Source organism: Microtus oregoni, unplaced genomic scaffold (genome assembly GCF_018167655.1).
Source record: "Microtus oregoni isolate MIOR12 unplaced genomic scaffold, Mior012 000136F_ref0000326, whole genome shotgun sequence".
Classification (NCBI taxonomy): domain Eukaryota; kingdom Metazoa; phylum Chordata; class Mammalia; order Rodentia; family Cricetidae; genus Microtus; species Microtus oregoni.
Genome location: NW_024544786.1, coordinates 873,988 through 900,115, shown reverse-complemented (window position 1 = coordinate 900,115; position 26,128 = coordinate 873,988). Strand labels below are relative to the sequence as shown.

Sequence of the window (26,128 nt, the reverse complement as noted above, 5' to 3'; positions counted from 1 at the left end):
ATTGAGCTGCCCTTCTTCTCCTTCTTCTACTCCTATTATTCTTAGGTTTGATCTTTTTATTGTGTCCCATATTTCCTGAATGTTTTGTGATGAGAGTTTGTTGGACTTGCTGTTTTCTTTGATCAGTGTGTTTATTTTCTCTATGGTATCTTCAGAATCCGAGAGTCTTTCTTCTATCTCTTGTATTCTGCTGGTTATGCTTGTTTCTGTAGTCTCTATTCGTTTACCTAGATTTTCCATGTCCAGCCGGCCCTCTGTTTGTGTTTTCTTCTTTGCCTCCATTTCAGTTTTCAGGTCTTGAACTGTTTCCATTATCTGTTTGATTGTTTTTCCTTGGTTTTCTAGGGTATCATTCACTGATTTATTCAATTCTTCAAACTTTCTGTTATATTTCTCATCCATTTCTATAAGGGCGTTTTTTACATGCTGTTTTAGGGTGTCAATCACTTTCATGAAGTCAATCTTTTCTCCTTCCTCTTGATTAAGGGGTTCTTGTCCTCCCGTTGTGAGGTCGCTTGTTTCTGGTAGCTTCATGTTGCTTTTCAGCTTGTTGGGCGAATTCTTGCCTTGACGTCGGCCCATCTCTTCTTCCAAATGCTTCCTATGGATCTTCTTTTATCGGATCAGGTCTCCTTGCCTACCAAACGCTGTCTCTCCCCAATGTTGGCTCTCCCAATGCTGGGTCTCCTGGCGCCGAAAGATCAGGCCTCCGTGCTGGTTGGGCAGCTCGCAGACAAAGCGCCTACCCCGCTTGGTGCAGGCAGGCCACAGAAACAAAGGAACTGCTGCCCGCCCGGGAGCCCCGGGTACTCGGACCCAGCGCCCAGATAGGCTGGGCTGGGCGATGCCACGCGCCAAAAGAGGGCAGTGGGGGCGAAGTGGGGAGGGCTCTGGACGGAAGCTGGGTGGGCCAGGAAGAAAGAGGCAGCACCCGGGGAGTAGAGGCCCTGCAGAGAGCCCAAGCAGGACAGGGGGCCAAGAAACCCCCGAGCTCCCCGTCCCAGGCTGGCGCCGTGGGCCAGAAACTCACCCCAATGCTGGGTCTCCTGGCGCCGAAAGATCCACGCTTTTAAATTTTTATTTGTTATTGTATGTGCATGATGTGTGTAAATGTATGTGCAAAGGTACACATGCATGGGTCAGAGGACAACTTTGCGGTGTTGGATCTTTCTTTCCAACTTCATGTGGGTTCTTGGGATGGAACTCAAGTCTAAAGACTTGCTTAGTAAGTTTATTTGCTGAGCCATCTCATTGGCACTGAAATTATGCTTTTAATTGTGGCACAATATATCAAAAGTTTAACATTCTTTTTCTTCAATATTTTCTTTTATTATCATCAGTCTTTGGAACTATATTGAATGAGGTAATTCAGACCCAGAAGATAAATGTCATGGTTCTCTCTCATCTGTGGTTCCTAGCTCCAGGTCTTTAAATGTGCGTATATAGCCTGAAGTAACTGCAGTAACCAGGAAAGTAAAAAGGGACTACTACATGGGGCAGAGAGCAATAGAGAAGGGAAGAGAGGTGTAAGTAGGGTTTAAGTCATCTGAATGAGAAAAATTTAAAAATGAGGGGCTCTAGTTAGGGAGGGGGAAGATGATAAATATAGAAAGAGGGTAAAGTAAGTTAGAATGTCCTGAAAAGTCATAAGAAATATAATTGATCTATCTAAAACTACATATAATACATATAAGTTTGTATATACCATGCAGGAAAAGCTCCCTTTTGAATTGTTGGTCAGACTCCTACAACATAAACAATTGCTGTTGCCCTTGGCTGCCTCCCAGAGTTGAAGATAACTCTCTATTGCTAAAGACACAATATACTTTGAACAAAAGATGAAGGATGCAGCATCCAAGCGAGGTCTGACCTGAATACCTCCTTCCTGAGGTTTAGCTTTCATAGTATAGTACTAGGAGACAATATGCAAGTCCACAATGGAGAGAAGCAACCAGTAGTCCTGCTCAGGTATAATGTTTGTGAACTAAAGCAATGACCAGCGTGGCGTGCTATTTCTAAGGGTGCAATAGTAGCACACATACCACCGCAGTAACCAACAGCTCTCTAACTGAACTAAGATCTACTCAACAACAGTGAAATTGTACCTGGTACTGGAAACCTGGCCAGCTACCTGGGACTAGTGAAGTTATGGCACTTTAGTGACCCTCATAATTCCTATTGTTGGAGCTGTGCAGCCTCGTCTCAGATCAGCATATGACTACCTGTTCAGTGGCTTTCCTCAGGGCAAGGCACCAGTGGAAATGGATTCTTACTTGACAAGGACCAGGAGACAATGGGACAGTGCAAGAATTTGCAAAATTCATGCAGCTTGTAGACTTTTCTCTCTCATTATATTGTTGCTTTATTAGGCAGTTTTTAGTTTTACTTTGTCAGTCACACATGAAACAGCTGTAATTTTCCCTGGAAATTTTGTTCTTTCTCAAATATTTTCCCCTAATACTCAGCAGGCAAACTAATGCTTCTGAAATCTCTTATCTGGAATTACTAACTACAATGCCTAAGCGTGGGAACTTTTCTGTCTCTAAATAGAGACAGTTAGGTGAAAAAACAATACTTGAAACACTAACCATGTCTCTCACTTCTGGAAGGGAGAGTAAGGCATGTATGCAGAGAATAAGGAAAAAGTCCCAGGAATGCACATAGTGCCAACCGTTGAGAGTAAGTTCCCTGGACACCAAGCACATAGAATCAATGATAAAATCTGGTATGATCCAATGGAAAAAATGCAATGTAAAATGTGGGATGGAGAGATTCATCTTTACCATACACTTATACTGGTAAAGAGGTATGGTACAGTCCAATGGGAAAATAATGCCTTATCAAAGTCTGCCTTTTACAGAAAGATTAAGACATGGGACCTTCTCAAGCTATTCAGTGTAACTTGAGTCCTGTGCACCTGGTGGTCAGAGTTTTTCCTTGTGCTGATACCCCTTTCCTGTGTCAGGACCTGAACCTGAGCTGAGGCTGGATCCTGGCATCTAACTATACTTTAAATATTGATCCTTATACCCACAGATAAGTATAGTTCTTATTCCTCAACAAAAAAAAATCTCCTTGCAGAGGGTAGAAGGGCAGGGGAGAGGAAGGGAGGGAAGTCGAGAAAAATGTACAGCTTAATAAAATCAATAGCGAAAGATCATTATACAAAACTACAAGTGTTCAAAATGCAGACCACAAGTGACTGTGTGGTACCCAGACCCGACTGATCCATCTATAACACAACTCCAGCACACAAGGCTCGGGATCATAGCAGAAACATGGTGTTAGGGGGTGGAAAGATTGTAAGAGCCAGACTGAAATGTCTACTCTATGAAAACATTCTTCTAAAAACAAGTCATTTTATAAAAGCTTAATATAAACAAAAACCTGCAAACAAAAACAATGGCCTCTTCAGTGGTTAAATTATGAGTGTTCTAAAATCTTTTTTTTTTTCTGGGTTCTTTTCTGTATTTTTTTTGTTTTTTTTCTGTATTTTTTTTTAAATCTCCAGAAGTCAGTATGTACATGTCAGTTGGTAATCAGATAACTTACAACTTCTAAAAACTGATGAGAACCAGAACAGTGTACGTATTCAGGTAAAACTAAAGACAATTCCCAGTTCCTAAGTGAAAAAATATTTCATACAATGAATTTCATATTTAAAAAGTTATACAAATGAAATACATATATGTAAACACACATATTACACATCTGAGTAATAAAAGTTTGCCCTAATCTAAATTTAAAGAATAAGGGGAGAGGATTCTGGTGGTGCACACCTGGAATTGGCACCTGGGAGGCTTGGAAAAGATGGTCATAAGTCTGAGTCTAGTTTGGATTATATAGTATGACCTTAACTCATAACCAAACCAAACTGAAACAAACCAAATCAAAACTTAAAGCAGTGTCAGAGTTTCAGAGGTATGGCATTTTAGCCCTTAGGTTCATCCAGGAGTGTCTCTCTCTCTCTCTCTCTCTCTCTCTCTCTCTCTCTCTCTCTCTCTCTCTCTCTCTCTCTCTCTCTCTCTCTCTCTCTCCACTACATATATATACATGCATGTGTTATGTATGTATGTATGCATGTATACATGTGGCTTTTTGAGACAGGGTCTCAGACTCTAGCTTAGGCTGGCTTGAAACTCACTAAGTAGCCTAGGCTTGCTTATAACTTACAATAATCCTACTGCCAAGCTACCATGCCTGGGGATATATTTTTTGGAACTAATATATACAAAAGTATGTAGTCCCTCCTATATAATCATGAACTAGTAGAAAGGAGTTTAAAAACAAAGGATAATGGAAAATGTGCTATTGCTTGGAATTAAATGAAATTTAAATAATTTTGTATTTAAAAATTATTAGTCTAACAAAATAAATGATAAAGCCAATGTTGGTTGGGTAGCAAAAACAGAAAGGTATATTTTATCTTATTAATATAAAAATCAATGGTTTTTAATATTTTATCTTATTAATATAAAAATAAAAAATTAGTTGGTTTTCTGAGGAATAGTCTGCCAGTATGTTGTAAATGCTAGGAAACTAATCTTATCCTTACCCAGAATCCCTGTTCTGGAAATATACTCCAAAGAAACAATGATCTACACATTGGCATTTATAGAAGGATAAAAGCTTTGGAAACAACACAGACAATTAAAAATAAAGAAATAATTATTATAATTTTATGTAATAACATGTCTATTTCAATATTAGATGATACATATAGAAAAAGTAAGATAAACACAACAGAACACATTATGTACACTATAAAAAGTACTTAGGTGCACTAACAGATTAGAAAAGAATTTTTATTAATATTTCTGTTTAATAGTAAGTTTAATAAATTCATAAAGCAGATCATCCCATAATTAAAAATAACTGAACATGGTAGGTGGACACCTACACTCAGCAATTGAGAAACTGTGGCATGAGGGTCACTTGAGACTAGGAATTTGAGGCTAGCCTGGGCAACATAATGAGACCTTGTCTATAGATAGATAGATAGATAGATAGATAGATAGATAGATAGATAGATAGACAGACAGACAGACAGGCAGGCAGGCAGGCAGGCAGGCAGGCAGGCAGGCAGGCAGATAGACAGAGGAAAAACAAGATAAAAAAGGAGCTGCCCATTAACTCCTAAGTATCTAAAACAAGGCAGATAATTACTTAACTGTCATACTTAGTGAGGAAGCATCTCCTTTTCCTTGGTAGGAGTACAGCTGCTGCTGGATGTGTATTTAAAGCAATTTTGTTATTGTGAAACTGTTGCAATAATAGTTTGTAGACAAGGTCTCCCTTTGTAGCATAAGCTGGTCTGAAACTTGCACCAGAGTCCAGGCTGAGATACACAATCCTCCTTTCTTAGCCTCCTTAGTGCTAATATAATTGTGGGCTGGGTCACAAGATGCTTTAAAGAGACTGCTAAGATTCTTATGTGGCAATCTACATATTTTGGAGTGAGGTACTAGGTAGTGAAGGCTTTTTTTTGTACATGGCAGATAAGCACTTTACTATTGAGCTATATATACTTAATAAAAAATCTAATATTTACAAAACTGACCTCTTGTAGCTTGATTTAAGATTATATTAATTTCCTATTGGTACTGAAATGAACTATCACACATATAATAGCTTAAAACAGTACAAGTTTAGGCTAGAGAGATGGTTTTGTGGGTAAAGGTATTTGGTGCTAAGTCTGATAACCTGAGTTGAATCCCTAGGTGGAAGGAGAAAATCAGTTCTTGCAGGTTGTCATCTGACCTTCATAAATGCATCATGGCACGAGAACACACACACACACTAAAATGAATAAATAAATGTAATTTAAAAGTTTATAAAAAACAACACAAATCCTTATTAGTACTAGAGACTAGTTGTGCAAAATTAGCATTACAGAGCTAAAATAAAACCTAAGTATCCAGGGAGAAATCCATTTATTGGCTTTTTCAGTTTCTACATTTCAGGATCTAGATATTAATATTCCCTTTCTCACAGCCTCATCACTCCCATCTCCTGCTTCTGTCATCAAAATTCCTACTTCTATTTTTTGATCTTCCTCTTGATTCCCTTTTTAAAAGATATGTGTGATTACATTTAGAGCCCACTTGAGTAATTGAGATCGGAGGAATATTCTTCCATATCTTAAAATTCTTAATTATATTTGCTAAGTCTTCATTGACACATAATATAATGCTCATAGGTTTCCTGGATTATGAATGGATGTCTGGGGTGAGACATTACTCATAGTTCCACAGTCCACCCCTTGGGCCCTGAGTATACACATTTCTTCCACATAGAAAATACATTTATCCCACCTCAGGATCTCCCAAACTCTTTAACATATATCACTGGACCAAATTTAATTTCTTCCCAACATTATCACCCCAAAAGTCCAAATAAGAGTTTAATGAGATATGAATCTGGGTATATGCCATTCTGGGACAAGATTCCTTTCCATTCCATTTCTATTCTATTTCATTCCATTCAATTCTAGCTAGAAAATACAATTTCTGCTCCTCAAATACAGTAGCAGGACAGGATTGGTTACAAATGATGGGCATTCCCATCATAAAAAAAGAGAAAATGGAAGGAAGAAAAGAGTTAGCAGTACCAAAAAACTCTGAGACCCAAGTAGGCATGTCATTCGATTTCAAGGTTTAGCAGTAGTCCTCTGTAGCTCGATGGTCCCGTCTGAGCCGAAGTTCCACCCTCACAACCCAAGAGTCTTCCCTTTGCATTAACCTCCTTTTCACTCGGCAAGCAGCATGAGCTTGCAGCTGAGCAGTCGCATCAGTCTACTTCCCCGCTGCAGAATTCTAGAAATCCAAAACTTCTTTCAGCTTGTCCTGTGCTTGTCATCTGTCTCTTTTAGTCTAAGCTGGAGTATTTCTGCTGGTACAGGTAAAATATTCTTTATCCTAAATGCTTGGAACCTGAGGTGTTTTACATTTTAAAATGGGAATACTCATATATACTTTCCTGGCTCAGCAAGCCATCATTTACCTAAAGGCTTAAATTCTGAATTTAGAATTCAAACATCAGAATAAGGTATAACTGTGGTTGGTTCCATCTGGAGAGAATTCATTCCTTGGCAATCCTGACTTCAAAAGGCTGTGGAAATTTCTTGGTAATCCTCATAGCACTACAACCCTAATTTGTTGGTTTGAATGAAAATGGCCCCCAAAGATCTGAAGGTTTGGTGACCAGGGAGTGGCACTCTTTGAAAGGACTAAGAGAGGTGGCCTTGTTAGAGGAAATACGTTACTGGGAGTGGGCTTTGAGGTTTAAAAAGCCCAAGCCAGGTCCAGTGACTCTGCCTTTCTGCTGCCTGTGGATCCTGATGTAGAACTCTCAGCTCCTTCTCCAGCACAATGTCTGCCAAGCATGACACCATGCTTCTCACAATGATGATAATGGACTAAACCTCTGAAACTGTAAACCAGCCCCAATGAAATGTTTTCTTTTATAAGAGTTGTTGTGGTCATGCTGTTTCGTTTCAGCAAAAGAACAGTGATCGAGACAGCAGTTGGTACCTGGGAGTGTGATACTGCCATGACAGGCTTGACCATGCTGCTTACTGGTGGAACATACTTTAGATTAGGAAAGCAGTTGAACACTTTAGTCAGGGCCTAATGGGCCATATTAATAGTCAATTTTGGTATAGGATTTGCTGAAGGAGGTGGAGGCAGAAGGATCACAAGTTTGAGGCCAGCCTGGACTTGGCACCATGGACTACCACTCACCAAGGCTGCCCTGGCTGTAGTTGTTATTGAATGCCAGATCCAGAAAAAACAGAGACTAACACTGAGCCTCAGATATGGCGGGCTGACTACACTGGACTATGTCTTTCATAGAAAGGCCAACATTTTGTTGTTACTAGAGTAAATACTTATTGTGGTTATGGATTTGCCTTTCTCGGATGCACTGCTTCTGCTAAAACCACCATCCATGGACTTACAGAATGCCTTATCCGTGGTATTCCACACAGTACCACCTTTGACCAAGGAAAGTCACTTCACAGCCAGAGAAGTGTGAAAGTGGGCCCACAATAATGGAAGATACTACTGGTCTTACCATGTTCCCACAATCCTGAAGCAGCTGGATTGATAGGAAGATGAAATGGCCTTTTGAAGACAGAGTTACAGTGCCAATTAAGTCACAGAAATATCAAGAGTTGGAACAGGATTTTCCAGAAGGTGGTATATGCTTTGAATTAGCATCCAAATTATGGTATTGTTTCTCCCATAACAAGAATCCATAGGTCCAGGAATAAAGGGATAGAAAACAGAATAGTTCTACTCACTATTACCACCACTGATCCACTAGGAAAGTTTTTGCTCCCTGTTCCTATAACCTTTAGTTCTGTTGGCCTAGAAGTTTTTATTCCACAAAAGGGAGAGTGAAAATTATTGAACTGGAAGTTCAGACTCCCCTCTGGACACTTTGGACTTCTGATGACCTTAAACCAACAGGCTAAGTGTTAGGAGGGGTGAATGATCCAGATTACTAAGGGGACATTAGATTGCTGCTCCACAATGGAGGTAAGATGGGATGTACTCACTCATATTTGGTTTCTAGCCATAAATAAAGGACATTGAGCCTATAATTTGTGATCCTAGAGAAGCTAAATAAGAAAAACATATAGGCATCCTCCTGAATATTAACCTTCATCAGGCGATGAAAGGAGACAGAGACAGAGATCCACATTGGAGCACCGGACTGAAATCTCAAGGTCCAAATCAGGAGCAGAAGGAGAGAGAGCACGAGCAAGGAACTCAGGACCGCGAGGAGTGCACCCATACACTGAGACAATGGGGATGTTCTATTGGGAACTCACCAAGGCCAGCTGGCCTGGGTCTGAAAAAGCAGGGGATAAAACTGGACTCGCTGAACATAGCGGACAATGTGGACTACTGAGAACTCAAGAACAATGGCAGTGGGTTCTTGATCCTACTGCACGTACTGGCTTTGTGGGAGCCTGGGCAGTTTGGATGCTCACCTTACTAGACCTGGATGGAGGTGGGTGGTCCTTGGACTTCCCACAGGTCAGGGAACCCTGATTGCTCTTCGGGCTGACGAGGGAGGGGGGCTTGATCGGGGGAGGGGGAGGGAAGTGGGAGGCGGTGGCGGGGAGGAGGCAGAAATCTTTAATAAATAAATAAATAAATAAATAAAAATAAAAAAAGAAAGATTGTGTCTCGAGTCCAGGAGATCCTTACGATGTCTCTTGGTGCTATTATGTCCTGTGATGTTATTGGGAAACTACAACCACTTCATCTAGGTAGGATGACAAACGGTACAGGACCACTCAGGAATAATGGTATGGGTCACTCCTCTAGGAAAACAGCCAAGACCTGCTGAGGTGCTTGCTGAGGGTAGAGGAAATACAGAAGGTGTAGGAGAGGAAGGTAGCTATAAATACCAGCTAAGAATACACAAACAGTTGCATAAATGAGGATTATAATAGGCATTTCTGTCATAGTTCATTAGGAATACATTTGTAAAGATATTTGTGTTTTCTTTCCTCAATTTCTTTATCAGGTAGTCTGACAACAATTAAGAGAATGTCAATGATTATCACATTTAAATTTGAGATAATAAAAGGATATCCCTTGAGTGCCATTGTCATCTATTCTAAATCTGCATTTGGAGTTGTAGGAGGGTAGTCATATTATGTTGAGCATTGTTATGACCTGGTTAAATATAATAAGTTTGTGGATGTACGTAGGATAGTTATATCATACTAGGCCTGGTTATATCATACTTACGACCTGGTTACTGTTTTTCATTTGGAAATTAATCATGACATAAGGAGATATGATTGCTTGTCAAGTGGACAAGGGGTAGACTTGTGATGGCTACTACATCTGGAATTAAGTAAAACCCCCAAAATGGCTGGGCACACCTGTGAGGAATTTTTGCTTAAACATTTGAAGCAGAAAGATTCACTTCTAATCTTCATCTTCGAGGTGGGAAGACAAACCTTTAATCCAGATCTTTTGAGGTGGGAAGACTCACCTTTAATTTGAGCTATACCGTCTGCTGGAAGCTTCTATACAAGTCTCCCTCTCTGCCTGCTAGCTCTCACCCTCACTAGCAAGTCCACTCCTTCACTGGCATTAGAACCTATTTCTTTGAGATTCTGTTGTATACTGAAGACCAGTTGAGATGCCCAGCCTTATGAATAAAAAAACTACTGGATTCTTGACCTTCCATTCATAGGCACCCATTGTTAGACTAGCTGGACCACAGCCTGTAAGTCAGTCTAATAAATCCCACATATCTATTCATTCATTAATTCATATATATATTCATTAATTCACTCTGTAAGTTTTGTTATTCTAGAGAACCCTGACTAATATACTCAGTCCTTTATTTCTGTTATATCAAAGCTAATTCTGTAACCCGATATGTCCCTATGATTGCATTTGGAGTTTACTTCAATAATCTAGAGTAACAGTTTCAACTCAAGTTTCTTAATTTAACTACACCTGAAAAATTCTTTTGCCATATAAGGTAATGTTCATAGGTACTAGAGACCAGTACCTGAAGTTCAGAAATGTTGAATTGTCTTATTTTTTTACTCCCAGCCCTTGAATCACTTTCAGTTAACAGTGTTGCAATTTGTCTAATACAAAAATTCATCATCAAATTTAATAAAATAATAACTATTTACAAAATATAGTAAATTAAGGAATTATTATAATAATTTGTTTACTACATGAAAAAGTATAAAAGGCCTAAAACAAGTTCCTTGATCACTACTCTATATAAAATTAGCGTGTCTTCAAAATAGAAATATAAGTCCTAAGAAAGGGGAGAACATGGTAGTCAAATATACATTTAGAATAAGGATATAATATTATCTGAAAACAAGTATGTGCTACATGACAAAGTATGCATAAAGTACATCTAAAATTATCAACCTCAAAAATGATGGGTTCAGAAACTGGAATTCCAGAGACTAAATTCCTTTTTGGATCCAATTAAAGTAGCAGGTTAATAGAAAGAAACCAGCCAGCATCACATAACACTTTAATTCTAGTAAGCTGGCCAACCTCCTTACCTAGACTGGAATAAATGTGGCTAAGAATACGAGCTGGCTGTACTCTGATAGGGTACACCTCGGCAATGGTCTCCACATCAATTCCTTTGTCCTTCAAAATGGCCTTGATTTCTTCTGTTTCAGCTAGAATGGACACTATCGGAAAGAAAGATGAAGTTAACAGAAGGTTTTTGTTCAGTAGAAACTTTAAAAATATTTTTTAGATTTATTTCATGTGTATGAGTATTTTGCCTATATGTATGTCTGTCCACGCATCGTATGCTACCCTGGTGCCAATGGAGGTCAGAAGAGGGTATTGGATCCCCTAAAATTGGAGTTATGAACAGTTATAAGCCACCATGTGGATTCTGGGAAGTGAACCTGGTCCCGGTAGGTCCCCTGGAAGAACAAGTGCTTCCAATAGTTAAGCTGAGTCATCTCTTCAGACCCTTAAAAATATTTTCAAGTGCATAATTTCTTTTAGAGGAGGAAAGAGGAGGAAATTATTGCTAAGGAATTCTGACTAATCAGTAATTATTCTAGATTAAAATATTACATAAATGGGAAAGTAATAACACGACTAGAGACTTGATTTTTGACTAGGTACCTATTTGTGCCTACTGAATGGCACTTTCAGTATTTATGAGACTCCATGTTGAAATGGAAAATTTTAACCACAAGATGGCTCAGTATTTAAGAGCTCTTGCTTTTCCAGAGGACCCAGGTTCTGTTCCCAATGCCCACATGGTGGCTTAGAACCAACTATCTGTAACTCAGTTCCAGGAGATCTGATGTCATCTGAGGGCACCAGGTACACATACTGGTGCACAGACATACGTGAAGACAAGGCACCCATATGCACTAAAATATAAATAAATAAAGGAAGGTAGCCTGAAAGAGCTGGTGGCTAACTGGACTTGAAATAATGAGTAAAATGGTCAGGAGGAAAAAAATGAATGAGGGGCTGAAGAGACAGACCAGCAATTAAGAGCACTGGCATCTCATCCAGAGGGCCCAGGGTTAGTCCTCAGTACCCACATGATAGCTCATAAACTTCTTTAACTCCAGTTCCAAAGGATCTGATTCCCTCTTCGGGACTCCACAGGCACCAGGTACTCACATACATCCAGGCAAAATGCCCATACGCATAACTGTTTTAAAGTTGATAGGAATGTTGGGGAGGACAGTAGCAAACCTACACAGACTTCAATGTTATAGTATGAAAGATCTTACCAAACAGTAAAAGACATGAAAATGGAAAAGTAGATAGGGGTTAGGCTAATCATGGAAGAATAGGTGTTATTTTAAAGTTTTGTATATTATTGTTGGGAACTGTTTCCCAAGCTGCGTTCTATAGAACTGCAGGGTTCTATAGGGAGCAATAGAGTTGTTTACAGGAACAGAAGGGGTTAAAGGAGAAGCAAGCAAATAACCCTTTGAGACACTAGGAGTACATTCAACCCAAGCAACTAAATTCTTGTTTATATTTATAAAATATTTAGAGTCAAATGTCAGATGCTACGGATATATACATAGGCATAATGAGTCCTGATGGAGAACAGAAAGGAGTTATTCTGAGAGAGGTGATGGTAAAAATAAGGGAGAAACTGTTTCAGATTAAAGAGACAGCATGTACAAAGTTACAAAAAGTTAGCTTTTATTGTTTTGCTTCCTATTGTGCTAGGGAATGAATCCAAGCCTTCACAGAACAGTCAGCCACTTGTACCACTGAACTAAACCCACAGCTCTGAAAATTCCTTTGTAATAGGAATGGAGTGTGGAGGAACAGTGGTGAGAAATGAAGTAAAATACAAGGTCCAGTGTTAGATCATACAGAGTCCTTGTAAGCCATACCGAGAGAGCTAAGATAGGAAGCCCCTGCAGAGTTGTACCTTAAAAATAATACACTCAATAATTAAAGAATGAATGGCCATTTCTTTGTGTGGTCTACAGTAATTTTTAAAAGAATCGAATGAATTGACAGGCATTACTGGGCCTCGACGGAAGGCAAACATCAGTTCAAAATTAATGTAATGTAAGGAGGAGATGTTGATAACTTACATTAATAGTAAGCTATTGGAATTGTCAAAAACAGGATGGATTTCAGAATGACTGGAGAAGTAAAATTCTAGAACTTGTTATATAAATACAGAATATCAGAGAAGAATAAATATGAATTGAAAGTGTTCATTTGTGTAGCTGGGAGTATCATGTGCCATTTAATGATAGAGGTGCAGAAGGAATCGTAGGCATAGATGATGCAGTAGGAGGAACCAGCTGATCAAATTTAGTTATGTTTAGTCTACAGTGCATGGAAACATGTGGGACTGTCAGAAGACATTAGAAACAGATGAGATGGGACAAAAATATATTATCAAGAGAAGAGGACCCAGAATATAACTTTGAGAAAATTCAGGACTAGATAGATAGCAAAGTCTGGGGGGGGGGAAGGATAAGTTATTGTCTTATAGCTTATATTTTCTTTCTAGCACAGGAAGTAGGGTCATCATGTGAAAGTGAAGGAAGACTGAAGAAGGTGGGGAATATGACTAATTATTAGGAGCAAGACAAGTGGTAGGCTATGGACAGAATTCCCAGAAATACCAATAGTTCAAGGGAAAAGGAAGAAAAGAAAGTCCAGAATAAGGTAGAAAAGTACTTAAAACAGGTTGAAGGAGATATACAAAAGCATAACATGGACACTCTGGAAATTCAGTTTCTAGAATGATAAATAACAAGTTGATCTAAAAGATCTGCTGCTAATATACCGATTATAAAATATCTATTAATACTGACAATACCAAGGTCTCTGGAAACTAAGCAAGAATATTTTCAGAGTATTAAACCAGGCTCTAAAGGTCTGGAGAATTAATAGACTATGAAGAGACAGAAATATCAATGTGAAAAGAAGCCACAAATGGAGATTAACATAGTAGATAAAGAAACTGGATTGGGGGAAGTCTTAATATTTCAAAAAGGATTGTTTGTAAAGAAGAATATAGGATGAAGCACCAACAGGGAAATTTGTATTGAATAGGAGAGCACCTTTTTCTGAGACTAGAAAAAAGAAAGCAAGGATGGGTAAGAATGCTGGGGGTGGGAAGTGTTGGGAAATTGAAAAAAAATCAGAATATTAGAATAATCAGGCATGAAGTATCAGTCCAAATATTAGGTTGAAAACAGGGCACAGCTGAACAAAATCGAGTACTTTGTTATACTGGCTGTGAATAAAGAAAATACTGACTAAAGATAAGAACAAAGACTAACAAACCAGAAGTTGAGTTGGGAACCATGGTTGTTCAATGCCACCACTCTGCTCATCATGTGCTTTTCCCTTATAATATCTTTTAGTAGGTATAGGATAAGAAAGTGTAGACCACATGATTGCTCTAGAACTATAACACTTTGGGAGATAGAGCAGAAGTATGAGGCAGCAGTAATTGGAGTAGTTAGATGATCAAAATATTGAGATGATCTTTAGGTACAAAGAGCAGACTTACAGAAATTAGAGACAACTTTAAAAGGAAGAAAAAGAAAGCTGAGATGCATTGTTAGCAGAACACAAGAATACCTATAAGGTCCAAAATTTGACCAGTGGTGTGTATGGTGGTTTGAATGAGAAGGGCCCCAGAGGCCTTATTTAAATGCTTAGTCTCCATTAGTGGAAACATTTGGGAAGGATTAAGAGGTATGGCCTTTTTGAAGGAAGTGTGTCAGAGGAAGTAGCAAAAGTCCACGTCATTCTCAGCTAGTTCTCTCTCTTTCTGCCATCTATCTGTTGATATGAATGTATGCTCTCAGCTAGTGCTCCAGCATCATGCCTGACTGCCTGTTGTCATGCTCTCCAATGTGATGCTCATGAACTCTAACCTTCTGGAAGTCTAAGCCCCAAATTAAATGATTTCTTTTATAAGCTGCCTTAGTCATGGTGTTTGGTCATAAGAGCAAAAGGAAAAGTAACTAGAATGGGGTACCAAACATAGAGGTACAGAGAAAGGGTTCTAGAGTCATGATATTAAAAAATTTTAAGGTTAAAAATAGTAGATTAAATCCATACCAATGCTGAAATCTAGTTTTATGACAGAATTTGGGGAAGAGAAAGAAGGCTGTGAATTGAACCTCAAAGTCATAAACTATGAATTAGAACAAAGAGAATATCAGCACAGCTAGAAGGTTTAAACCTCAAAGGAAAACATACCTTCTCATGGGGGATGAAGAATAATGGTTGAAGTCCAATTTCTGTCTCTTGGTTTTTATTATTCATGCTACACTTTATAAAACATTTGCTAGAGACACTGAGAAGCAAAGACTACCTATATGATCACACAGAGTGTCAAGTATAAGATGCTTTAGAAAACATGTTGGATTTTCCATTCAGAATCAACCGAAAAGTCAAATGACTAGGAATATCTTAAGAAGCTTTACAGCAGGACACACCATATTCAGGAGTGATGTTGGAGAGTGAAAATTCACATCAAGATGTCTACTCTCACAAACAAGGACGATGGTTAATATTTTCAAAAGAAACAAGGAAGGTAAAAATATTGACCTTTTCTGGGAGAGGTAAAAGGAGGGGAGGATGACAAAAGAGGCCAGCTTTGTGTTCATCATATAAAGATTATTCACAGATATTAGACTAGGATAGTTGTCCTTTGAGAAAGGGTCCCTGTGGTTTTGAATCAAAATGCCCCCCACAGGCTCACAGGCATTATTTGAAAGGATTAGGATGTGTGGACTTTGTTGGACTGCCTGTTGGAGGAAGTGTGTCACTTGGGGTAGGCTTTAAGATTTCAGAAGCCCAAGCCAGAGTCAGTGGCTCACTCCCTTTTCTTGCTGCCTGCTGATTCCAATATAGAACTCTTAGCTACCTCTCCAGCACTATGTCTGCCTGTGTGCTACCATGCTTCTCACCAGGATAATGGATGAAACCTTTGAAGTATAAGCCAGTTCCAATTAAATGTTTTTCCTTTAGAAGGATTGCTATGGTTGTGGTGTCTCTTCACAGCAATAGAAACCCTAAGACAGTCTGGTAATGTATCCTTGGCTGTCCTGGAACTCTTGATATGGAACAAGCTACTATTGAACTCACAGTGATTTGCCTGCCTTTGGTTCCCAAGTGCTATGATTAAACACATGTACTACCACACACACCCAAAGACTTGGATTTCTTAATGTTTAGAGTATTCAGCTCAGTGTTTTGCATAATGTATATACCTTCACATTTAAAAAATTGTAGACATACTCCCCAGTGAGGCAATGGTCAGAAGCAAATGAACTATGAGGGATGCAGGTCTAACAGTCTAAAACAGAGAAAATATAAATGCGTAGGAGGTTATGAAAATAAAGGAATACTAGCATGAAAAACAGAAAATGTGGTTAAAAAGAAAGTAACAGTAACCAGGGGAATAACATATCATGAAATTTTAAAGTTTCCAGAAATAAGTCGTATCAAATATTTTATAATCTTCTGAGATCATCTTTTATTTGTTTATTATTAACCGTAATTTTGAAACAAAATTGAACCACATTTATTACATACTTTTTGAACCCTAACACAAAGTCCCCAAATCTTTCCCCCTAATCAGACCTTTAATATAAAATTTCTATTGCTGGGAGTAATACATACCTTGAACCACCACATCTGGCTTTGGCACAGTAGAAAACCTACGATTCAGGGGATCAATTTCTCCAGGAGCTAAAAATCCCTGAAGAAAATGCACAAAACAAAATTAATAAGCCTCAAAAATAAAGCAAAGGCAATGGAGAGATAGCTCAGAAGTTAAATGGAAAGGGAAAAGGAGGTCAGTACAAAGGGAGACAAAAGGTGAAGGGATAAATAATATTAAGGATGTTTGAAAAGGCCACAGGAACATTTCATGCTTACTTAAACATACATATAGTGTGTGTGTGTGTGAGAGAGAGAGAGAGAGAGGATATATGTGTGTGTATGTGTATGCATGCGCGTGCACACGTATGTGTGTATACACACACGCGCGCGCGTCACACACACACGCGCACACACACACACACACACACACACACTACTGCAATCTCCCTTGGCTGCCTCTTAGAACTTGAAGGTAAGACCCAATAGCTGAGACACCATACAATCAGGAATCAACTGAGCTGGAACTGACCTGAAAGCTTCCTACCTGATGATTAGATCTCTAAATGACAAAAGTGCCATGCAAGCTGCTAAGGAAGAAAACCAATCAATAGTCCTGACCAGCTGTGAAACTATGAACCACAATGACCCCAAGGTCCAGTAGTGGTACATATCTCATGGAAGCAAACAACAGATGTCTAACTGGACTTAAGGCCAACCCAGTATGAAGAAACTCCTTTTGTCTGTGAGGTCCCTGGCCAGCAAGGGGCCCTGATCCTGTATCAGAAGATCCATCGGAGATCATTTGAAGGAAGAGATGGGCAGGCACCAATTCAAGAATTCCTCTAACAATCTGAAAAACAACATGAAAACACCAGAACCCAGCGAACTTACAACAGGAGGACTTGAACACCCTAATCCAGAAGAAGTAGAAAAAATTGACATTATGAAAGTGAAAGAGTCCCTTAAACAGGAGGTGAAAAACTCCCTTAAAGAAATGGATGAGGGGCCGGGCGGTGGTGGCGCACGCCTTTAATCCCAGCACTCGGGAGGCAGAGGCAGGCGGATCTCTGTGAGTTCGAGACCAGCCTGGTCTACAAGAGCTAGTTCCAGGACAGGCTCCAAAACCACAGAGAAACCCTGTCTCGAAAAAACCAAAAAAAAAAAAAAAAAAGAAATGGATGAGAAGAATAACAAAAAGTTTGAAGAAATGAGTAAATCCATAAAAGATACCCTAGGAAACCAAGAAAAAAAAAAACAATCAAACAGATAATGGAAACAGTTCAAGACTTGAAAACTGAAATGGAGGCAATGAAGAAAACATAAACCGAGGGCTGGCTGGATATGGAAAATCTAGGTAAAAGAACAGAGACTACAGAGACAAGTATAACCAACAGAATACAAGAGATAGAAGAAAGAATCTCAGATTCTGAAGACACCATAGAAAAAATAAACGCACTAGTCAAAGAAAACAGCAAATCCAACAAATTCTCATCACAAAACATTCAGGAAATCTGGGACACAATAAAAAGACCAAACCTAAGAATAATAGGTGTAGAAAAAGGAGAATTACAGCTCAAAGGCCCAGAAAATATATTCAACAAAATTATAGAAGAAAACTTTCCCAACCTAAAGAAAGACATTCCTATGAGGGTTCAAGAAGCATACAGAACACAAAATAGACTGGATCAAAAAAAAAAAATCCCCTCGCCATAAAATAATCGAAACACAAGACATACAGAATAAAGAAAGAATATTAAGAGCTGCAAAGGAAAAAGGTCCAGTAACTTATAAAGGTAAACCTATCAGACTTACATTTGACTTCTCTATGGAAACCATGAAAGCCGGAAGGTCCTGGATAGATGTACTGCAGTAACTAAGAGACCCAGACTACTATACCCAGCCAAGCTTTTGTTCACTATCAATGGAGAAAACAAAATATTCCAGGATAAAAACAAATGTAAACAATACGTAGCCACAAATCCAGCCTTACAGAAAGGAATAGAAGGAAAATCACAAACCAAGGAATCTAACAATGCCCACAATAACTCAGACATCTAGCGACTCTTCATGAGCACAACTCAAAGAAGGGAAACACAGACTACTACCCAAAACAACATTAATAAACCGGAGTTAACAACCACTAGTCATTAATATCACTTAATGTCAATGGACTCAATTCACCTATAAAAAGGCACAGGCTAAGAGATTGGATACGAAAACAGGATTCAACATTCTGCTGTTTACAAGAAACACACCTCAACCACAAAGACAGACATCTACCCAGAGTAAAGGGTTGGGAAAAGGGTTTTCAAGCAAATGGACCCAAGAAACAAGCGGGCGTGGCCATACTAATTTCTAACAAAATTGACTTCAAACTAAAATCAATCAGAAGAGATGGAGATGGACATTTTATACTCATAACAAGAACAATTCATCAGGATGACGTCTCAATCCTGAATATCTATGCCCCTAATATAAAAGCACCCACTTATGTAAAAGAAGCATTGCTAGAACTCAAAGGCAGACATCAATCCACACACACTAATAGTAGGAGACTTCAACACTCCTCTCTCACCAATGGACAGATCAATCAGTCAGAAACCTAACAGAGAGATAAGAGAATTAATGGAGGTAATGAATCAAATGGACTTCTATAGAACATTCCACCCAAATAGGAAAGAATATACCTTCTCACATCTCATGGAACCTTCTTGAAAATTGACCACATACTCGGTAACAAAGCAAACTTCCACAGATACAAAAAAAATATTAGTAACCACCTGTGTCTTATCAGATCAACATGGAATAAAGTTAGAATTTAACAATAATTCTACCCCCAGAAAGCCTACAAATTCTTGGAAGCTGAACAGTCAACTACTGAACCACCCCTGGGTCAGGGAAGAAATAAAGAAAGAAATTAAAGTCTTCCTTGAATTCAACGAAAATAAAGACACAACATACACAAACCTATGGGACACTATAAAAACAGTGCTAAGAGGAAAGTTCATAGCTCTAAGTGCCCACATTAAAAAAACGGAGAAAGCTCATATTAGAGAATTAAGAGCACACCTGAAAGCTCTAGAAAAAAAAGAAGCAGACTCACCCAGGAGGAGTAGAAGACTGGAAATAATAAAATTGAGGGCTGAAATCAACAAAATAGAAACACAGAAAACAATCCAAAGAATCAATGAATCAAAGAGCTGGTTCTTTGAGAAAGTCAACAAGATTGACAAACCTTTATCCAAACTAATCAAATGGCAGAGAGAGAACATACAAATTAACAAGATCAGAAATAAAAAGGGGGACATAACAATGGATACTGTGGAAATTCAGAGAATCATTAGTTCTTACTACAAAAGCCTGTATGCCACAAAATTGGAAAATGTAAAAGAAATGGACTTTTTAGATAAGTACCATTTACCAAAATTAAATCAAGACCAGGTGAACAATTTAAATAGACCTATAAGTTGTGAGGAAATAGAAGCTGTCATAAAAAAAAACTCCCAACCAAAAAAAAAAAAAAAAGCCCAGGACCTGATGGTTTTAATGCAGAATTTTATCAGAACTTCCAAGAAGAGCTGATACCTATGCTCCTTAATGAGTTTCACATAATAGAACCAGAGGAGTCATTGCCAAACTCTTTTTACAAAGCTACAGTCACCCTGATTTCAAAACCTCACAAAGACCCATCCATGAAAGAGAATTACAGACCAATCTCACTCATGAACATTGATGCAAAAATTCCCCAATAAAATTCCGGCAAACAGAATCCAAGAACACATTAAAAAATTATCCATTATGATCAAGTAGGCTTCATCCCTGAGATGCAGGGCTGGTTCAACATACAAAAGTCTATCAATGTAATCCATCACATAAATAAATTGAAAGAAAAAACCATATGATCATTTCATTAGATGCGGAAAAAGCATTTAACAAAATTCAACACCCCTTTATGATAAAGGTTTTGGAGAGGTTAGAGATACAAGGATCATACCTAAATATAATAAAAGCAATATATAGCAAGCCAACAGCTAATATAAAATTAAATGGAGAGAAACTCAAAGCCATTGCACTAAAATCAGGAACACGACAAGGCTGTCCACTCTCTCCATACCTCTTCAATATAGTGCTTGAAGTTCTAGCAATAGCAATAAGACAAAATAAGGAGATCAAGGGGATTCGAATTGGAAAGGAAGAAGTCAAACTTTCATGATTTGCAGATGATATGATAGTGTACATTAGTGACCCCCAAACCTCTACCAAAGAACTCCTACAGCTGATAAATAAGTTCAGTGAAGTGGCAGGTTAAAGATCAACTCAAAAAAAAAATCAGTAGCCATCCTATACACAAAAGATAGAGAAGCAGAGAGGGAATTCAGAGAAACTTCAACTTTTACAATAGCCACAAATAGCATAAAGTATTTTGGGGTAACACTAACCAAGGAAGTGAAAGATCAATTTGACAAGAACTTTAAGGCATTGAAGAAAGAAATTGAAGAGGACACCAGAAAATGGAAAGACCTCCCATGCTCTTGTATGGGTAGGGTCAATATAGTAAAAATGGCAATTCGACCAAAGGCAATCTATAAATTGAATGCAATCCCCATTAAAATCCCAACAAAATTCTTCACAGACCTTGAGAGAACAATAATCAACTTTATATGGAAAAACAAAAAACCCAAGATAGCCAAAACAATCTTATACAATAAAGGAACTTCTGGAGGCATTACCTCCATCCCTGACTTCAAACTCTATTACAGAGCTACAATAATGAAAACAGCATGGTATTATAAAAAACGGAGACGTCGACCAATGGAATCGAGTAGAAGACCCGGATTTTAACCTACAAACCTATGAATACCTGATTTTTGACAAAGGAGCTAAAATTATACAATGAAAGAAAGAAAGCATCTTCAACAAATGGTGCTGGCAGAACTGGATTTCAACCTGTAGAAGAATGAAAATAGACCCATATCTATCACCATGCACAAATCTCCCATGCACAAATCTCAAGTCCAAATGGATTAAAGACCTCAATATCAATCTGAACACACTGAAACTGATAGAAGAGAAAGTGGGAAGTACCCTACAACAGATGGGCACAGGAGATCGCTTCCTATGTATAACCCCAGCAGCACAGACATTAAGGACAACATTGAAAAAATGGGACCACCTAAAACTGAGAAGCTTCTGTAAAGCAAAGGACACTGTCACTAAGACAAAAAGGCAATCTACTGATTAAGAGAAGATCTTCACCAACCCCCGCAACAGACAAAGGTCTGATCTCCAAAATATATAAAGAACTCAAGAAACTAGACTTTAAAATGCTAATTAACCCAATTAAAAATGGGGTACTGAACTGAACAGAGAATTCTCCACTGAAGAAATTCAAATGGCCAAAAGACACTTAAGGTCATGCTCAACCTCCTTAGCAATCAGGGAAATGCAAATCAAAGCAACTTTGAGATACCATCTTACACCTGTCAGAATTGCTAAAATCAAAAACACCAATGATAGCCTTTGCTGGAGAGGATGTGGAGTAAGGAGAACACTCATCCATTGCTGGTGGGAATGTAAACTTGTGCAACCACTTTGGAAATCAGTGTGGTGGTTTCTCAGGAAATTCGGGATCAACCTACCCCAGGATCCAGCAATACCACTCCTGGGAATATACCCAAGAGATGCCCTAGCATACTACAAAAGCATCAACTTTGTTCACTATGTTCACAGCTGCATTATTTGTAATAGCCAGAACCTGGAAACAACCTAGATGCCCCTCAATGGAAGAATGGATAAAGAAAGTGTGGAATATATGCGCATTACAGAACTACTCAGTGGTAAAAAACAATGACATCTTGAATTTTGTATGCAAATGGATGGAAATAGAAAACAGTATCCTGAGTGAGGTAACCCAGACCCAAAAAGATGAACATGGTATGTACTCACTCATTAGTGGATTCTAGCCATAAATAAAGCACATTGAGCCTATAATTCATGATCCCAGAGAAGCTAAATAGGAAGTTGAACCCAAAGAAAAACATGTAGTTATCCTCCTGGATATTAGAAGTAGACAAGATTGCCAGGCAAAAATTGAGACCTTGGGGGTGGTTTGGTGTGGGGGTAAGGGGAGATGGGGAGAGAGAAGGGAGAAGGGGAGGATGGAGAGAGCTTGGGGGAATGGGACGGTTGGGATGGAGGAAGAGTGGATATGGGAACAGGACAGTATATATCTTTTTTTTTGACACATAAAGTTGTTTAATTAGGTTGTCAGCAATTTAGAAAACAAGTTTGTGAGGATACATCCCGTTGTTCAGACAGAACTGAGAGCGCAGGTAGCCCTGTAGCTGAGGAGCAGCTTTGATCTTTGGCAGAATCTGCGAGTTCACCGCTTTCTGATCAGCCTTGCGCTGCTCTGTAATCTCATATTTCTCCTTCTCTGTGTCAAAGATCTCGCCCTCCTGATGCCTGGGCTTACACAGCTGCTTTTTCTTGAAGTAAGCATCAGTCAGGTGTTTGGGAATTTTAACTGTGCTGATATCAACTTTTGTAGAGGTGGCGATGACAAACTTCTGATGTGTTCTTCTCAAAGGAACTCTGTTGAGGGCAAGAGGTCCTGTCACAAGCAGTAAACCACTGCCCAGTTGCTTCAGGAAAACCACTCTCTTGCCCCTGTGGCGCCCGGTAAGGATGATGAGGACAGTCCCAGGAGTGATGCTGGCACGCAGGCGTCTCACGTGCTGACTGAAGGGCTTTTTGCCATGGCTCAGCAGCTTCCGAGGCACATCTTCAGTAGGATAATACCTGGGCATTTTTCGAAGCTTAACCACCCGGGTACCACCATTCTTGTCACCACCAACTGGTTTTGTGACAGTAGCAAGGACCTTTTCCTTTTTCTTCTTTTCAACCTTGGTTTTTGCAGCTGTGTATTTCCTTTTGTACACGGCCTTCCTGGAATACATAGCAGATCGGGAGTACCTGCCAATTCCTCTAACAAGGACTGGATTTCGGCTGCAATGGGGCTTCCCCTTCTTGAGCTTTTTAGCCTTAGGGTTACCCTTTTTGGCTGCACCAGCGGCAGGGGCATCACCGCCAGCCTTCTTGGCTGCAGGTTTCTTCTCTTTTGTATCAGGTTTCTCGCCTTTTTCACCCGCCATCTTGCAAGATGGGAAAGAGACGGCAGTATATATCTTAATTAAGGGAATCATTTTAGGGTTGGCAAGAGACTGGGCTCTAGAGCAGTTCCTAGGTGTCCAAGATGTCCCCGGGTTGTTCCTTGAGCAGCTGAGGAGAGGGCACCTGAACTGGCCCTATCCTATAGCCACACTGATGAATATTTTGCATATCACCATAGAACCTTCATTGGGCGATGGATACAAATAGAGACAGAGACCCACATTGGAGCACTGGACTGAGCTCCCAAGGTCCAAATAAGGAGCAGAAGGAAGTAGAACATGAGCAAGGAAGTCAGGACCGCAAGGGGTGCATCCACCCACGGAGACGGTGGGACTGATCTAATGGGAGCTCACCAAGGCCAGTTGGACTGGGACTGATGGAGCATGTGATCATACCGTACTCTCTGAACATGGCTGACAAGGAGGGCTGACTGAGAAGCCAAGCACTGGGTTTTGATTCTACTGCATGTACTGGCTGTGTCAGAACCTAGTCTGTTTGGATGCTCACCTTCCTAGACCTGGATGGAGGGGGGAGGACTTTGGACTTCCCACAGGGCAGGGAACCCTGACTGCTCTTTGGACTGGAGAGGATGGGGGAGTGGGAGGGGGAGGGGGAGGGAGAGGGAAATGGGAGGAGGTGAAAATTTGTAATAATAACAATAATAATAAAAATTTTTTAAAAAAGAAACTCATGCCTGGTACTGGTAACCCTTGGCTGTTGAGGTATGGAAACTTAGAGGAGAACTTATTACTACCACTTTCTGAACTAGTGTAATTCCTAACTGAATTCTAAATGCCGATCCTTATATTCACAGGTACGTGTAGCTATCACCCCTCATCAAAGAAGCTTTTTGCAGCAGAGACTGATAAAGAATACCACAATTGGTTAAAATGCAGAAAACAACTGCCTTTGAGGTACCCAACCCCTATCAATACATCTACAATGCCCCGACATCTAAGGTTCAGGGAACGTAACAGAAAAGCGAATGGAAGGATTTTAAGAGCCAGAGAACCAGAACATCTGCTGTGATGCATTGCACTTTCTGTATGTGCCAGGGAAGCTTCACCCATGAAATTTTAAACATGGTCACCTAAACAAGACCAGCACAATGATACTATCAGTAGACATACTAACACAAGTGGGGGAAAATCTCAGAAGACCTAGACAAAGAGCTAAAGACAATTAATGGATGCTGAGACAGGGAGAATCAGTTTTCGCCAGGAATGAGACCCTGACTGGCCCAAGTGGTCAGTCCTAAATAAATACATGTACAAACAACACTAAATGGACCAGGCAGCTGTGTGTGTGGAAGGAAGCAATAGGTGAAGATAATATAAATAGAACTCTCATGCATGAAATTCTCAAAATAAATTAAACTAAAAATTATAATAAACATTGTTTGCTTATTTGTCCCTGTATTTGCTGTGCTTTTTGGCTAGCAGAAATCTTTTTACTTAGTTCCCATATGTTGTGAAATAAGATGAACTCACCCATTTTTCTTTAATAATACCGAATCCTTCCTGATTTTGCTCAATTTAATTTATTGTTGGATGAGAATGCTGCTAGGACGATTGCTTTAAAGCATTATGCTCATTAGTGCTAGCTCCAAGCTCATGTCAATAAAGATTATTGTCAGGAGCCATTTCAGGCTTCTCCTTTCTCACATCTCACAGGGCCTTCAAGTAAAAATCTTGAGACAGAAAACTTAAAGTTAGCCGAAACATTACGTGCTGACTGTGGAGACTCAAGCTCTGGAAAGCACCACAAAGTGTCTTCAAGGCTTGCTGCTTATCACTAACAGCAGGTGTTCTAGCCACTGACCTTGCAACTGCCCTGCTTAGCTTCCAAACTGCCCCACTTAGTTGCCAAACTGCCCCACTTAGTTGCCTAGCTACGGAGCCCCTCCTTCCCTTCCCCCTTTCCTCAGTTCCCCCTGCCCGAGCTCCTTTCTGAGGAGTATTTAAGACATGAAACTTGCTTCAATAAACGAATGCCTTGACAAAGAATACTGCTTGGCGTCCGTTTCTCCCCCCGCCCCCCATGTCTTTCAGATAGTGCCTCTTCAGACCCTGGAATAATTTAGGACCTGCTGGGCAGGTCAGATTATCAAACAACTGATGGAGGAAGGTCATTGGCTAATAAAGGAACTGCCTTGGCCCATTTTATTGGTTAGAAGATAGGTGGGAGGAGTAAACAGAACAGAACGCTGGGAGGAACAGGAAGTGAGCTCAGATTCCACAGCTCTCCTCTCGGGAGCAGACGCCTCAGAGAGAGACACCATGCTCCTGGCTCCTGGGCAGATG

General features: G+C 39.6%; 2 protein-coding genes across 3 annotated transcripts in view; both read right to left on the bottom strand.

Moving 5' to 3' along the window:
- Positions 1–26,128, bottom strand: part of LOC121444664 (phosphorylase b kinase regulatory subunit alpha, skeletal muscle isoform) — a 150,776-nt gene that overhangs the window by 64,341 nt on the left and 60,307 nt on the right. For both annotated transcript variants that reach the window (XM_041646569.1, XM_041646570.1), the window contains exons 13-14: positions 16,671–16,749; positions 11,066–11,200 (exon numbers count right to left, since the gene is read on the bottom strand). In XM_041646569.1, the coding sequence (XP_041502503.1) occupies positions 11,066–11,200; positions 16,671–16,749 (214 nt within the window). The remainder of the gene's footprint in view (positions 1–11,065; positions 11,201–16,670; positions 16,750–26,128) is intronic.
- On the bottom strand, positions 22,928–23,806 carry LOC121444663 (60S ribosomal protein L6). Its single transcript, XM_041646568.1, has one exon. It carries the CDS (start codon positions 23,804–23,806, stop codon positions 22,928–22,930), a length of 879 nt encoding a protein of 292 aa, XP_041502502.1.

What these genes read in the sequence shown, in the direction of transcription:
- LOC121444663 (XM_041646568.1), bottom strand. Translation starts at nt 23,806, where the DNA reads ATGGCGGGTGAAAAAGGCGAGAAACCTGATACAAAAGAGAAGAAACCT.